At 35.2% G+C, this 13,236-nt stretch overlaps 1 protein-coding gene across 2 annotated transcripts; it reads right to left on the bottom strand.

Moving 5' to 3' along the window:
- Positions 1-2,803: 2,803 nt before the first annotated feature.
- LOC135126196 (PHD finger protein 21A-like) lies at positions 2,804-13,058 on the bottom strand. Of its 2 annotated transcripts, none has more exons than XM_064052068.1 (8): positions 12,703-13,058; positions 12,467-12,499; positions 12,343-12,408; positions 4,650-4,786; positions 4,333-4,594; positions 3,526-3,766; positions 3,296-3,475; positions 2,804-3,111 (listed from the first exon to the last, which is right to left on the bottom strand). In XM_064052068.1, exons 1-8 carry the CDS (start codon positions 12,787-12,789, stop codon positions 3,017-3,019), a joined length of 1,101 nt encoding a protein of 366 aa, XP_063908138.1. In that variant the 5' UTR covers positions 12,790-13,058; the 3' UTR covers positions 2,804-3,016. The 2 variants fall into 2 exon arrangements, with proteins under 2 accessions (XP_063908138.1, XP_063908129.1); XM_064052059.1 differs by having other exon boundaries at positions 2,804-3,182; positions 12,703-13,055.
- Positions 13,059-13,236: the final 178 nt, after the last annotated feature.

Here is a 13,236-nt window from a genome sequence, read left to right on the forward strand (position 1 = left end):
CCCCTCGATCTGACAACGAATGAAAAATTCATCACAATTGAGAATTGAGATCGGGGCGGATATGGGTGGGGCCTAATTTTTGGCTTTATTTTTTTCTTAATATACATACATAATTATTATTCTTTGAACAACACAATACTCAAAAATATGTTTTTAATTTTTCGTAGAGATATAAGGATTTTGCAATTAAGCTCCACCCCATTAGGTCAAGACAATTAAAAAAATCATCACAATTGAGATAGGGTGGGTGGGCGGGGCTTATATTTTGCCTTTTTTTTTTCTTAATATACATAGCCCTCTTTTCACAACAAGAAACTGAAAACATGGCTAAAATGGGACATTTTTGCAAGGAAATATGGATTTTGCAAGTATGGGACGGAGCCTAATTGCAAAATCGATATTACCTTATGCAAATTTTCCATTTTAAACAGGTTCTAAGGAAAAGAAGTCTACAGACGATAAAACAAAAAGGCAAAATGTAGGTAAGCCCGCCCACCCACCCTCTCTCAATTGTGATGATTTTTTTTATTCGCTGTGAACCAAGGAGGCGAAGCTTAACTGCAAAATACTTTTTTTTACAAGGAGTTAAAAACATGTTTTTGAGTATAGTGTTTGTTCAAAGAATACTATGTACATTAAGAAAAAAAAAGGCAAAATATAAACCCCGCCCACCCACCCCATCTCAATTGTGATGAATTTTTCTATTCTTAGAAACTTAAAACGCGTGTAAAATGGTAAATTCTTGTAGATAAACTTGGATCTTGCAATTAAGCCCTGCCCCTCGATTTGACAACGAATGAAAAATTCATCACAATTGAGAATTGAGATCGGGGCGGATATGGGTGGCGCCTAATTTTTGGCTTTATTTTTTTCTTAATGTACATACATAATTAGTATTCTTTGAACAACACAATACTCAAAAATATGTTTTTAATTTTTCGTAGAGATACGAGTATAAGGATTTTGCAATTAAGCTCCACCCCATTGACTCAAGACAATTAAAAAAATCATCACAATTGAGATAGGGTAGGTGGGCGGGGCTTACATTTTGCCTTTTTTCTTAAGATGTGTAGTAATTTTTTCACAACAAGAAACTGAAAACATGTGTAAGTAGTAATTTTGTGTAGGGAAATATCGATTTTGCAATCATGCTCCGTCCCTCGGTCTGACAACGAATGAAAAATTCATTACGATTGACATCGACACACATAGGTGGGGCCTCTCATTTGGTTTTCTCTTTTAATTAATACATGTACTAGTTTTCTTTGTAGAACACGAACAAGAACATATTTCACATGGTAATTTCTCGTAGAAAAATAAGGATTTTACAATTAAGCTCCACCCCTCGACTTACGACGAATAAAAAAAATCATCAGAATTGAGATAGGGTTGGTGGGCGGGGCCTATATTTTGCCTTTTTTTTTCTTAACATAAATAGCCATCTTGTCACAACAAGAAACCTGAAACATGGTTAAAATGGTACATTTTTGAAAGGAAATATGGATTTTGCAATTATGGCACGAATCCTAATTGCCAAATCTATATTGCCTTACCACATTTTCCATTTTAAACAGGTTTTGAGTTTCATCTTGCGAAAAGAAGTTTACACACATTAAAATAAAAAGGCAAAATGTAAGCCCGCCCACCCACCCTATTTCAATTGTGATTATTTTTTTTTATTCGCTGTGAACCAAGGGGACGAAGCTTAACTGCAAAATACTTTTTTTTACAAGGAATTAAAAACATGTTTTTGAGTATAGTGTTCGTTCAAAGAGTACTATGTACATTAAGAAAAAAAAAAGGCAAAATATAAACCCCGCCCACCCACGCCATCTCAATTATGATGAATTTTTCTATTCTTAGAGACCTAAAACGCGTTTAAAATGGTAAATTCTTGTCGATAAATCTGGATCTTGCAACTAAGCCCCGCCCCTCGATGTAACAACGAATGAACACAATTGAAAATTGAGGTCGGGGCGGGTATGGGTGGGGCCTAATTTTTGGCTTTATTTTTTTTTTCCTAATATACATACATAAATAATTAGTTTTCTTTGAACAACACAATACTCAAAAACATGTTTTTAATTTTTCATAAAGAAATAAGGATTTTGCAATTAAGCTCCACCCCCTTGGCTTAAGATGATTAAAAAAATTCATCACGATTGAGATCGAGACAGGCAGGTGGGGCCCCTCATTTGGTTTTCCTTTTTAATTAATACATTTAGTTTTCTTTGTATAACACGATTACTTAAGTAACATATTTGACATGGTAATTTCTCGTAGAAAAATAAGGATTTTAGAATTAACCTCCGCCCCTGGACTTACGACGAATAAAAAAAAACATCAGAATTGAGAGGGTGGGTGGACGGGGGTTATATTTTGCCTTTTTTTTTAATATACATATAAAGCCATCTTTTCACAACAAGAAAATTAAAACCCCCTCTCAATTGTGATGAATTTTTTTATTCTAAGAAACTTAAAATGCGTTTAAAATAGTAAATTTTTGTAAGGAAATATGGATTTTGAAATTAGGCTCCGCCCCTAAGTCTACCAACGAATGAAAACTTCATTACTATTTAGATCAGGCCACATATGGGTGGGACTTAAATCTTTGACTTACACGATACTCAAAAACATGTCTTACATGGTAACTTTTTGTAGAGATAATAAGGATTTTTCAATTAAATTGCGCTCCTCATCACAATTGAGATAGGGCGGGTGGGCGGGGCTTATATTTTGCCTTTTTTTACTACTATGAGTTGTTTGTCCAGTGGAGTCCAAAGTGCGATAATAAAACGCTAAATTGTGGTCCTCATCGTTTAATTCATTACAAATTCTTAAAAAACATTTTATAACAAAATATACCGTCCTCAGTCTTAACAATAGAGATAAGAACAACGTTATATACATCTCTCCAAAAACTAAATTGATCACACAGTTCCGCCTTCACGCCTTCGCTTGCGCCGGTTTGGAAACCATCTCGCTCTTCACATTGTTAATAAACGTCAGAATCTGCTTAATTTTCTCCTCTGTCGTTTGCTGCGTCGTCAGCAATTCTTCCTGCTGACTCTTCTGGTTCTTCAGCGAGATTGTCAGCTGCGAGTGTCGATCCTGCAATTGGGTCAATTCAGCTGAAAGTGTCTTATTAACTTTTTCCAACTTTTTCTTTTCCTCTAGTTTTTCTGCAAAAACAAAAATTCACCGATCTAGCCGAATCTCAACGAAATCTGCAGTCTTAGACGGAGGAGAGAATAGAGGACAGAAAGAAAACACCAGAAGCATTATTTTGCCTAACCTGAGAGCTCGGTCGAGGTCACATACGATACGCTCATTCCCGAAGGCACATTAAGAGACCCTATCGTGCGCACTTCTTTGTTTATGCACCTGGGGCACTGCCGCGGAGACTGAGTCAAAGGCCGGTTATGGCAACTGACATGGAAGCCGTTCGCGCAGCTCTCGCAAATTGACAATAAACCTGTTACAGAAAATTAGACGTTTGATTTCGAAAACTGGGCTGCTGACTACCTGGTTGCCTACAGGTCACGCAAGTCTTCGAATCGGGCGAAGAGCTCGTAGGGCTCACCCTTTCGATCGTCAGTCCGCTGGGTAGGTTGGGAATGGGGGGAAAGGGCGCGAATGCTGATTTCGTAGTCGTGCTGTTGCCGTTTGGCAAGGGCGGAGAGACCCTTTCGTTCTTCTTACGGACGGCCTGGCGGGTATTCGGTGGCGAAATAGACGAATATAAATACGAATTTCTTTTCTTTTTCTGTAAAAAAAAAAAACAAAAAATATTAGTAATACAAGTGTCAAAATTTAATTTTGCAGCTGTCGCTTCTTGGTATTCTCTGACCTTTACTTTGTGTATTTTCATAATATCAATTAAATTGTTAGTTTTAGTTTACGAGTGATAATAAATAATACGATCTTCGATAATAATAATAATACGACGCCAGATATTGTATTCAGTAACTTTATCGTATTGGTTGCAAAAATATGCCAATTATCTGACATTGCGAAACTCAGTTTTAAAAATTATTTGATCTACACTTCACGATAATTTGTTTTATCCAAAACATGGACTTTTTTTGTACGAAATATAGACATCAAAATAATTATTTCAGAAAATCCGAAGTCGCTAAAAAATAACTTTTGCCACGTACTGTTATTATTATTAACTAACTAAACCCAAGCAGCCTTGGCATATGTTTTACTTTTTACGTTAACTGTGACGTCATTATTACTTAAAGTGCAAAACAAAACCGTCTCGCCAGTTTTGAAATAAAAATGCACATTAAAATAAAACCGTCACGAAAAAAAATATTGCAAACCCACCGGTTGGAAATCCCATCCTTTATTGCCGTACAAGAAGTGCGGATTTGCTGTACTCCTTCTCTTCCTCTCCACGCGTTTATTCTGCATCTCTTTGTACACATCATGGGTGACTAAGCCGAAGTTGTTCAAGAACTCCGACTGCGTGGTATCGTGGGGATCCACCGGGTTGAAAGGCTGGTGTTCAGGAGAGGAGTGTGCGGAAGTCGCTTCGAATGACTCATCAGAAACCGACGAAACGGATACGGAAGTGGGACGTGATACTCTGCATTACATAACAATTATTTTCAAAAATCAACCAAAAATCGCGAAAAACTCACATATTCTGCTTCCTGGCTCGACTAAGAGCGTTACTTAAGTTAAATCGGCGCTCCTCGATGCTGTTCTTGACGGCGTTGGTCTTCAGCGTTTTTTGGTGAGCTTTGTATTCTTCCCGAAGTCGCTCGAGGAGACTCTTCTGCAAAAAAAAAATACAAATTTTTAACGTTCAGTACGGCTATAAACTAGATAAAAAAGTGTGTATACTATACCATGGTGATAAATGACGAAAAAAAGTGGGTGTTGTTGTTTTTCGACACGTCGTTAATGCAAATTTTGCGTTCTTTATTATTTAGTAAGAACGGGCTTCGGTGTTCAACTCTAAATTGACAAAGCGTTTTGATAAAACTCTGATTACTCAGTCGTAGATAGGATATGTAATCTCGTTTTTATCTCTGTTTCACATTTCACTCTATTAAAATTATACAAATACATATACATGTATGTCGTTTTCTACTTGTTTAAAAACAAACTGATATGGATAGGAGTGTAATTCTTGACCGCATTTGGGAAATCCACGGTAAAAAATATGACACGGGCTGATAAGCGTGCAGCCTTCCCAAAAAACCAACGACGTTTTCAGGTTTTAAAAAAATCAACGACATTTTTATGTTTATGCAAAGAAAAAAAAAGTCGAACTCCCGGTTTACGCTGTTTGTCCTTATAATAAAGTTTTTTTGAATTGAGAGATTTTACAAAAATTATTATTACTAATTATTATTATTCGTATTATTACAATTTATGTTGTTTATTCAAAGGGGTGCATCTCCATTTTCTCACTATCATGGCAATGGAAACCGCAAATGATACGATTCGACTTGGTAACAAAATAAATGTCGATAAAACTGTACAAACATCGTATTGTAAAAATCATCCGAGTATTCAGAAATTTAAACAACTTCTTTATATTCGGTCCAATCATTTAGAAAATTTCAAGGTTTCTCTTCGAGTATGAAAAAGTAGGTCCCAGTTCTGTTTGTGCCCAATATTAATACTTTTAATGCTTTTCTAGCGTTTCAAGTTGTCTCTTTTTTTGTCCATAATTTTATAATCCTTAATGAAAGCAAAGTCTGTTCTTAAGTTAATATAAACACGTTTTATAATTAGTCTACCTCTAATAATTACAAACCTTACCTCCTTATATAACACCGACTTCGTAACTTTCCCGATATGTTAAAACTTTGAATACAAATGAGGCAAAAGGTCAGGTTGTACCACATGCATAAGCAACATCTAGATAGAACACTACTTAAAAATCTCTTTCTAGAGCTTCACGTTTCATTAAATCAAAGCATGATAATTAATTGTATGAACTTCCGACACATTGGCCTAATTTAAAGCTCTAAGACCCGGCTTTACTTGAAAGAAAATTCCAAATCGATACCGAGTGTCTGTTATTTACACTTTTATGTCCTTGGTCCGAGCCGAACACGAGTATTTAACTAAAAAAATATATAAAAAAGTGGTCTATTGGATAGATGCATTGTAGTACTAATCATAATAAAAGTACTGTATTATTGTTATTCTTGAATAGTGATTTATAATCAATAAAATAACGAAAAAATATGTATGTTATAACAGACAGACGTGCGACTGAAGACTGAACTGAATCATTTATGGTACTTGTAATTTAAGACAAATAGCGATAACACTTATCAACCTGTAGACGTGAGAGTGAAACAGAAACTAAAAGATGTTTTCTACGAATTGCAATAATCGGATCACAATGCCGACGGTCCAGATTTTTTTATTGCTCTGACTTCCGCTTATTGAATAAAACACTACATTTTATTTTGATTTTCGATGTTGTAATTAACATTTGGTTAATTATGACTTGTCTAGATCTCAGCATCCCCTAGTCTCCCCCTAGCTAGGGCCTTGTCTAGGGGTTATGAAATATCGAGAAAATATGGAAGTGCCAAATTGCCCAATGTACTCCGTTACTGTACGTCCTCGGGTTATCCTCGATAAGAAAAACAACTTAAAAGTATTCATGTTTATACATCGGAACAATGTCACGTAGAAATTAGTTTGATTTGAATGAGTTCGTCCCCTCAAAACAGAGGATCAAAACTATAAAGTACTAGTAAGCTACAATCGACAAAATGTTCTGAATATCATTATTATAATTCTTATTAAATAAAGACGTTTGTGTTTTCACATTTTCGGAAAAATGGGGGGACTCGTTCTTAATTTGTTTACTAAAAAATATGAATGCAATCACGAATCACAAGTAAAAACTCACATTTTGGGTAGAATTTATTCGGCAAAATTTTGAGATAACGTCATGAATTTTTTGATTAAGAAGTTACTATGCTTACAAAACTTCAAAACATCTACAATACCTATTTCAAAATATTCAGTTTTGCAGTTCTTTATTTAAACAATAAAATAAATAGACTCAGTCATTAAATTTTTTGAGCATCGTGTTATTCAAACTTAATATATACAGGTTTCTTCCACAACACCCAACATGTTTCAGGCGATACCTTCTTGTAGGGAAATAAGGATTTTGCAATTAAACTCCGCCCCCGGACTCGACAACGAATAACATCATTACAACTGGCGGTGGCTAGGCGGGGCTTAGATTTTGCCTTTTTCTGGATATACGTAATGATCTTTTCACGACAAGATATTTAAAACGTTTAAAATGGTACATTTTTCTCGGAAAAGATCGATTTTACAATTAAGCTCTGTCCCTCGGTCTCACAACGAATGAAAAACTCATGACATTTGAGATTGAGGTGGATGGGTGGGGCTTAATATTTGACTTCCTTTTTGTTGACATATATAGTTTTCTCTCAACATGATCTTAAAAATATGTATCACAAGGTAGTTTTTGCAGAGAAATAAGGATTTTGCAATTAAGCTCACGACGAATAAAAAAGTTATCACAATTCTGAAAGGGGTGGGTGGCCGGAGTTTATATTATGCCTTTTTTTTCGTAACATATGTACATAGTTTTGTTTTCACGACAGGAAATTGAAAACATATTTAAAAGAGTAAATTTGTAGAGAAGTGTCGGGGATAAAATTTACCATTTTAAAGATGTTTTTGGTTTTTTGTTGCGAAGGAAAGACTATGTATATTAAGGAAAAAAATGCAAAATATAATAAAAATCCACAAGAAAATCTATTTAGTTAAATTTCGATAATGGATCGAAATTTGTGAAAAGAAGACTACGTATATTAAGAAAAAAAAGGCAAAATATAAGCCCCGCCCACCCACCCTATCTCAATTGTGATGATTTTTTTATTCATCGTGAGCCAAGAGGGGTGGAGCTTAAAATCCTTATTTCTCTACAAGAAATATGTTTTCGATTGTTGGGTTTGGAACCAGGATTTTTGGACCAATTTTTTGGATGATGTGATAAGGTTCTTCTATATTCAAATAAATAAAAATCTTTGTTTCCGATAGGTACAACACTCAGTCATAAAAAATCATAAAATAAAATGGCAATATTATTGCGTGCTTATGGTCACGAAGCAACATTTTCGGAAAATTCGGTACGAAATTCGAATTTTTGAAAATTTCTAAAAATTGCGGGTTTTTAAAGGGCGATTCTGGAAAGAGGGTTGCAGTTATCGAAGAAACAAGGCCCCTTCTTCATTCTAGTAACTAGTCTTGATGCTGTTCAGTCTTAGCTAAGCAAATACTAGACCCGCCCACCCACCCTCTATTTTCTTACAGAGGATATCATTTCCCAAATTGATCTTATCTTGACAAACACAAGCCCCGCCCACTCACCCTTTGTTTTCTTAGAGGGTACGTCAATTGTCAAAATCAGGAAGTATGTACTAGCCTTAATGAGCTGAAGGGCGGAGTTTAGTTTGCAGAATCCTCATTTCTCTACAAGAATTTGCGATATGAAATATGTTTTTAAAAGGGTAGAATTTTTTTTTAGACAAATATTGATATTATAATTAAACTCTACCTAATCGGTCTGATTAGGAATGAAAAACTCATCACAATCAAGATCGGGGCGGGTGGGTGGGGCTTAATTTTTTTTTATAAGATATAGAATTCTCTTTCAACAACAGGATAGTTAAATATATTGTCAGTTTCTTGTCGGGAAAAGAAGGCTTGGTATATTAGGAAAAAACGGACCAAATATAAGCCCCGCCCACCCACCCCTTCTCAATTGTGATGAATGCTTTATTTATAATAAGCTGAAGGGCGGAGTTTATTTGCAAAATCCTCATTTCTCTACAAGGGTAGGCTCTCTATTTTCTTAGAGGGTATGTATATCATTGCCAAAATCAGTTTTACCGTAATAACTACTAATTACTAAGGCTCGGACAACATTCTACAATTTTCGAAAACTAACCAAAGTCAATTTCTTGGGAGGGAAGTTTATCCAAAAATTTTCTTTAGATTTCGACCTCCAGACATTACTTTTGGGTTAAAAAGTTTTAAACCTAATATTTTTAATCTTGTTTCGGGGGGCATAAACACGTTATGTTTTTTAAAACCTCAAGACTACACTGATTTTGGCTAAATGATATATCTTCTAAGAAAATAGAGGACGGGTGGGCGGGGCTAGTACTTGCTAGGAAAGATTGATTTTGGCAAATAGAATAAGAAAATAAAAGGCGGGTAGTCCCTCTATTTTTTTAGGGGGTACATCATTTGCCAAAATCAGTCTTATCTTAGCAAGAACTAGCCCCGCCCACCCGCCCTCAATTTTTTTAGAAAGTATATGATTTGCCAAAATGAGTCTTATCTTAGCTAGTAGATTTTGGAGTTGCGCCAATTACTTGCTAGCTTCTTCATGAGGGATTAAGAATTTAGGTAGAAGTTTGAATTCCGCCAATCCGGCTAATTACCTACCACCTCTTTAATCCGAAAATTAACTTTTATTTTTTTTTAGTATATAGAGTTTTCTTTCAACAACATGATAGTTCAACATATTGTCAGTTTCTTGTTGGGAAAAGAAGACTTCATACATTAAGAAAAAATGGTCCCAATATAAGGCCCGCCCACCCACCCTTTCTCAATTGGGATGAATGCTTTATTCATCGTGAGCTGAAGGACGGAGTTTAGTTGCAAAATCCTCATTTCTCTACAAGAAATTATCATATGAAATATGTTTATAAAAGGGTAGAACTTTTTAGAGATAATTTTTGTTTTTTTTTTTATTTACATACATAGTTTTCTTCCAACAATTTTTTGGCACAAAGAACAAGAGATATTACATATAATAAAAAATATTAAATTAATCTATTAATTATTCAGTAATTTTGAACCGAAAAATCTAAAAATTTAAAACTCGTGAAACTTCAAATCAAAAAACTAGGGAAATTGAAAAAAGAAAAAAAAAAAGAAAAAAAAATCTTGAAAAATTACAAACGTAAAAATTGTAAAAATAAAGAAAATGAAAAATTGAAACGAAAAATTACAAATGGAAAAATTAAAAAACTCCAGAAACTCAAATCGAAAAATTGCAAAATCTAGAAATTGAATTCAAAAGTTTAAACTTGAAAACCCGAAAAAATGAAGGAACAAAAAAAAAAAAAAAAGAAAAATCCAAGTCAAATAAGCTGCGGAGCGTTATTTACACCACTGGTTTTTACTTTATAGAGGTTATCAGAAAACAAAAATCGCAAAAAAAAATATAATTTTTCAGATAAGTGGGATATATTTGGCTGCACTTTAAGGGCGAGGGAAGTTCTGTCGAAATGACCTTCGACCAATTTTTTTGAATTGATTGATTAAATTTAATTTAATAGTGAATAAACGATTATGACGTTTGATTTTGTATTCTCAGTACATGCTTAACTTCGAGAGTTTATATGTATATTTCGAAAGAATTCGACTCTTACGCACGTTCAGATAACAAACATCAGCGGTGAAATCTCAAAGTATGCTTAATTAATTAAACAAACTCGTTTTTTCCCAAAAAAAAAACTGGATGTCTAGCGTAAACACTGATAAATTTTATTCGACAACATTGTAAGATGACGTCATCATTTTTGGGGAATGGGCCACAACGGACAAATTTTCATTACCGATTTACCATGCTTCCGTTTCAGAACATTCATGTTTGGATTTTTAAAGTTAAATTGTAAAATGTGATACAATTTTGTTTGTTTTTTTTTTTTTTTGAAGAATCTGACAATATTTTGTTATTATTATATGTTATTTTACCAATGTAGTTAGATTATGAACAGACTATCTCATTTCCGTTTTTACAAAATATGCTAACAAAACCAGTTTTATATTTCCTACGAAAAAGATAAAATTGCAAACGTCTGTTTATGGATAAATCATTTTCTCATTAGACTGTTATCGACAAAAATTCTGTTCTAGCTGAGTATTAGTGCTAATGACTTTAGTTGCTTAGAGATAAGTTTTACCCACTTAAATTTAAAGTCTGATAAGTACTTCAGACAAAAAGGTGCTCACTTGTGACTTATACAACACCTAATACTATCTCAAATGAACGGTAAAAGGAGCACCAACCTGTGCCGCAATCAATTTTTAATTTTCTAATCTTGGACTTGACTGAGCCGCTCCCTGTTGATTTTAATCCCACTACTGATAACATTCAGTAGCGAATATCGTTACATAATCTTTGATATAACTTGATATTTTTTTAACACTAACACCTCGATGTAATAATTTATTCTTTTCAGATTTACACTAATTAAATTATAAACCGGATTCGCATTTTTGTCGAGCAGCATTGTTAGAATATTTTTGTTTTTATAAGCAAAAAAACACAGTTTGTGTACAAAATATACAAAACGTATCTAAATGTGATAAGACTTGATCTTTTCTTCTCTCCAACGTTATCTCATCCTCTTTTGTATTTAAAATATACTAAAGAATGTGAACGAGTCCACATTCTAAAAAAAAAATTGGCCTGAGTTGGATTCGAACCGTGTCCATTTCCGGGTTGACCTCCCAAAGCGTGAAAGTCGCCTTGACAAATTTTAGCCTCGCTTAACCGAAAAGGTTCCTCAACCCAAGCCGGTTTGAACTTTAATTCTTAATTACTCACATGTTCACCTCATTAAGTCCGGTACATTTTATTTCCGCGCAAAGTGAAGCCATTAATCCCCTCCCCCGCACGCCATATTGAATGAAACTTCAAGGCCGGGCGTCCGAAAATTTTCTCAAACAAATCAGCGCTGATAATGGGAAAAAAAGATTTTTCCCGCATGTTCCTAACCTAGAAACGGCGTCGATAAGGCCGCGTTTCGCGCGATAACAGCCTTTATTGACCTCAAATACGAACGTGCATCTGCGTGTGTATTAAATACAAGAAATCTTGAACATGCTTTACATCGCCGAATCAATAAATCTCGCACAAATATCAAACAACTTTTCCGGCGGAAAAAATTAATTTCGAGGATTGGGCTCGTATTTGGGATCAATAGGTGTTTTGTGGGGGAAAGTTGCGCATTAGTAATTTATTGTTCGGGGCTTTAAGTTTAAAAAGTGTATTTATAGATAATAATGCGGAGAGAGAGACGGACGAACTTGTTATATTTTTCATCTAGGCGGCATGGCAAACATTAACGGCCATTTTATTGTAATAAAGTGGAGACAATTATTTTGGACGAGAGTGTACTCTGCTTCGTAAGTTTGGGCACGATATGGGTTTGATTTTGCTGGTCGGATTGTGTTTGGAGGAATTTTTAGACAGATGTTAGGAAAGTGCAGGTTATCTGCTGGGGGATTTTTTCTTACCTGAGCAATTCCTGTCAGGATAATTTCCTGTTCGGCTTTGTTGATTTCCTTTTGCAAATCGACGTTCTGTGGGGAAAAATTATTCCGTCGAGTAAATTATTAATAAATTGATTCGGCGACTTACGTCAGGGTCCTGTTTCAGCCTGATGACAAAACTCTGTAAGCAAACAAAAGAAAAGCATTTTTGAGTACTTGTCTTTCCCGTTTTGAAAATTTACAAACACTTTTACATAACGAAACTGTTTTGGGGAAGTTTTCTCGTCGAACGATAATCTCGCCGTGTCCTTGTCGCACCCGTGACAGCCAACGGGGAATCTCTGTTCGAACGTGTGGGAAAAGTTACAAACACTGCAAACTTACCTGATGATTACGAATAGCATTTTTTAGTTGATTTTGATTAGTTTCGATCTCCTCCTTCAGTCCTTTGCTGATTTCGAGCTCCTTCATCCTCCCTTTCTCACTCCAAACACTGCCCTTTATTTAAAAAAGAAATTTTAGTCGCTTTCGCAATCTAACAAAAGTGCACACACTCCAAGTAGAAACAACGAATGAGAATGCGGCGCACGCTGCTAACGAAACCCACAATAAAATTCAATAAATTGCAGTTGCAGAAAAAAGTTCGACACTAAACGCACGAACCGTCCCCGAAGAGAAACCGCCGCGACTAAGCCCAAGCACGTGAGCGACAACAAGGGCCGAAGGGCCGCAACAACACCAAGAAATCAAATTTATCAAACTTGCTTGACAGCGTTCGGCCGTTTCCGGCGCGCTCGGAAAGTACGATCTTGACGAGGACATTTTCGAAATTTCAACCACCGGAAACGGGACACTCACCAAACGCTAGAAACGCGAAAAGTGGGACGTTTTTTGCGCCTTTTCGACTAAATCGCCAAA

The sequence above is a fragment of the Zophobas morio genome, unplaced genomic scaffold (genome assembly GCF_036711695.1).
Source record: "Zophobas morio isolate AGI-343-1 ecotype UQ-CSIRO unplaced genomic scaffold, CSIRO_AGI_Zmor_V1 ptg000002l, whole genome shotgun sequence".
In the NCBI taxonomy this organism is placed as follows: domain Eukaryota; kingdom Metazoa; phylum Arthropoda; class Insecta; order Coleoptera; family Tenebrionidae; genus Zophobas; species Zophobas morio.

Excerpts from the sequence above, each read along its gene's own strand:
- LOC135126196 (XM_064052059.1), bottom strand. The coding sequence starts at position 12,789 with ATGAAGGAGCTCGAAATCAGCAAAGGACTGAAGGAGGAGATCGAAACT. Across the intron at positions 4,787-12,342 it reads TCCTGACAGGAATTGCTCAG|AAGAGTCTCCTCGAGCGACT; the intron begins GTAAGAAAAAAT and ends TTTTTTTTGCAG. Across the intron at positions 3,767-4,332 it reads AAGGATGGGATTTCCAACCG|AAAAAGAAAAGAAATTCGTA; the intron begins GTGGGTTTGCAA and ends TTTTTTTTACAG.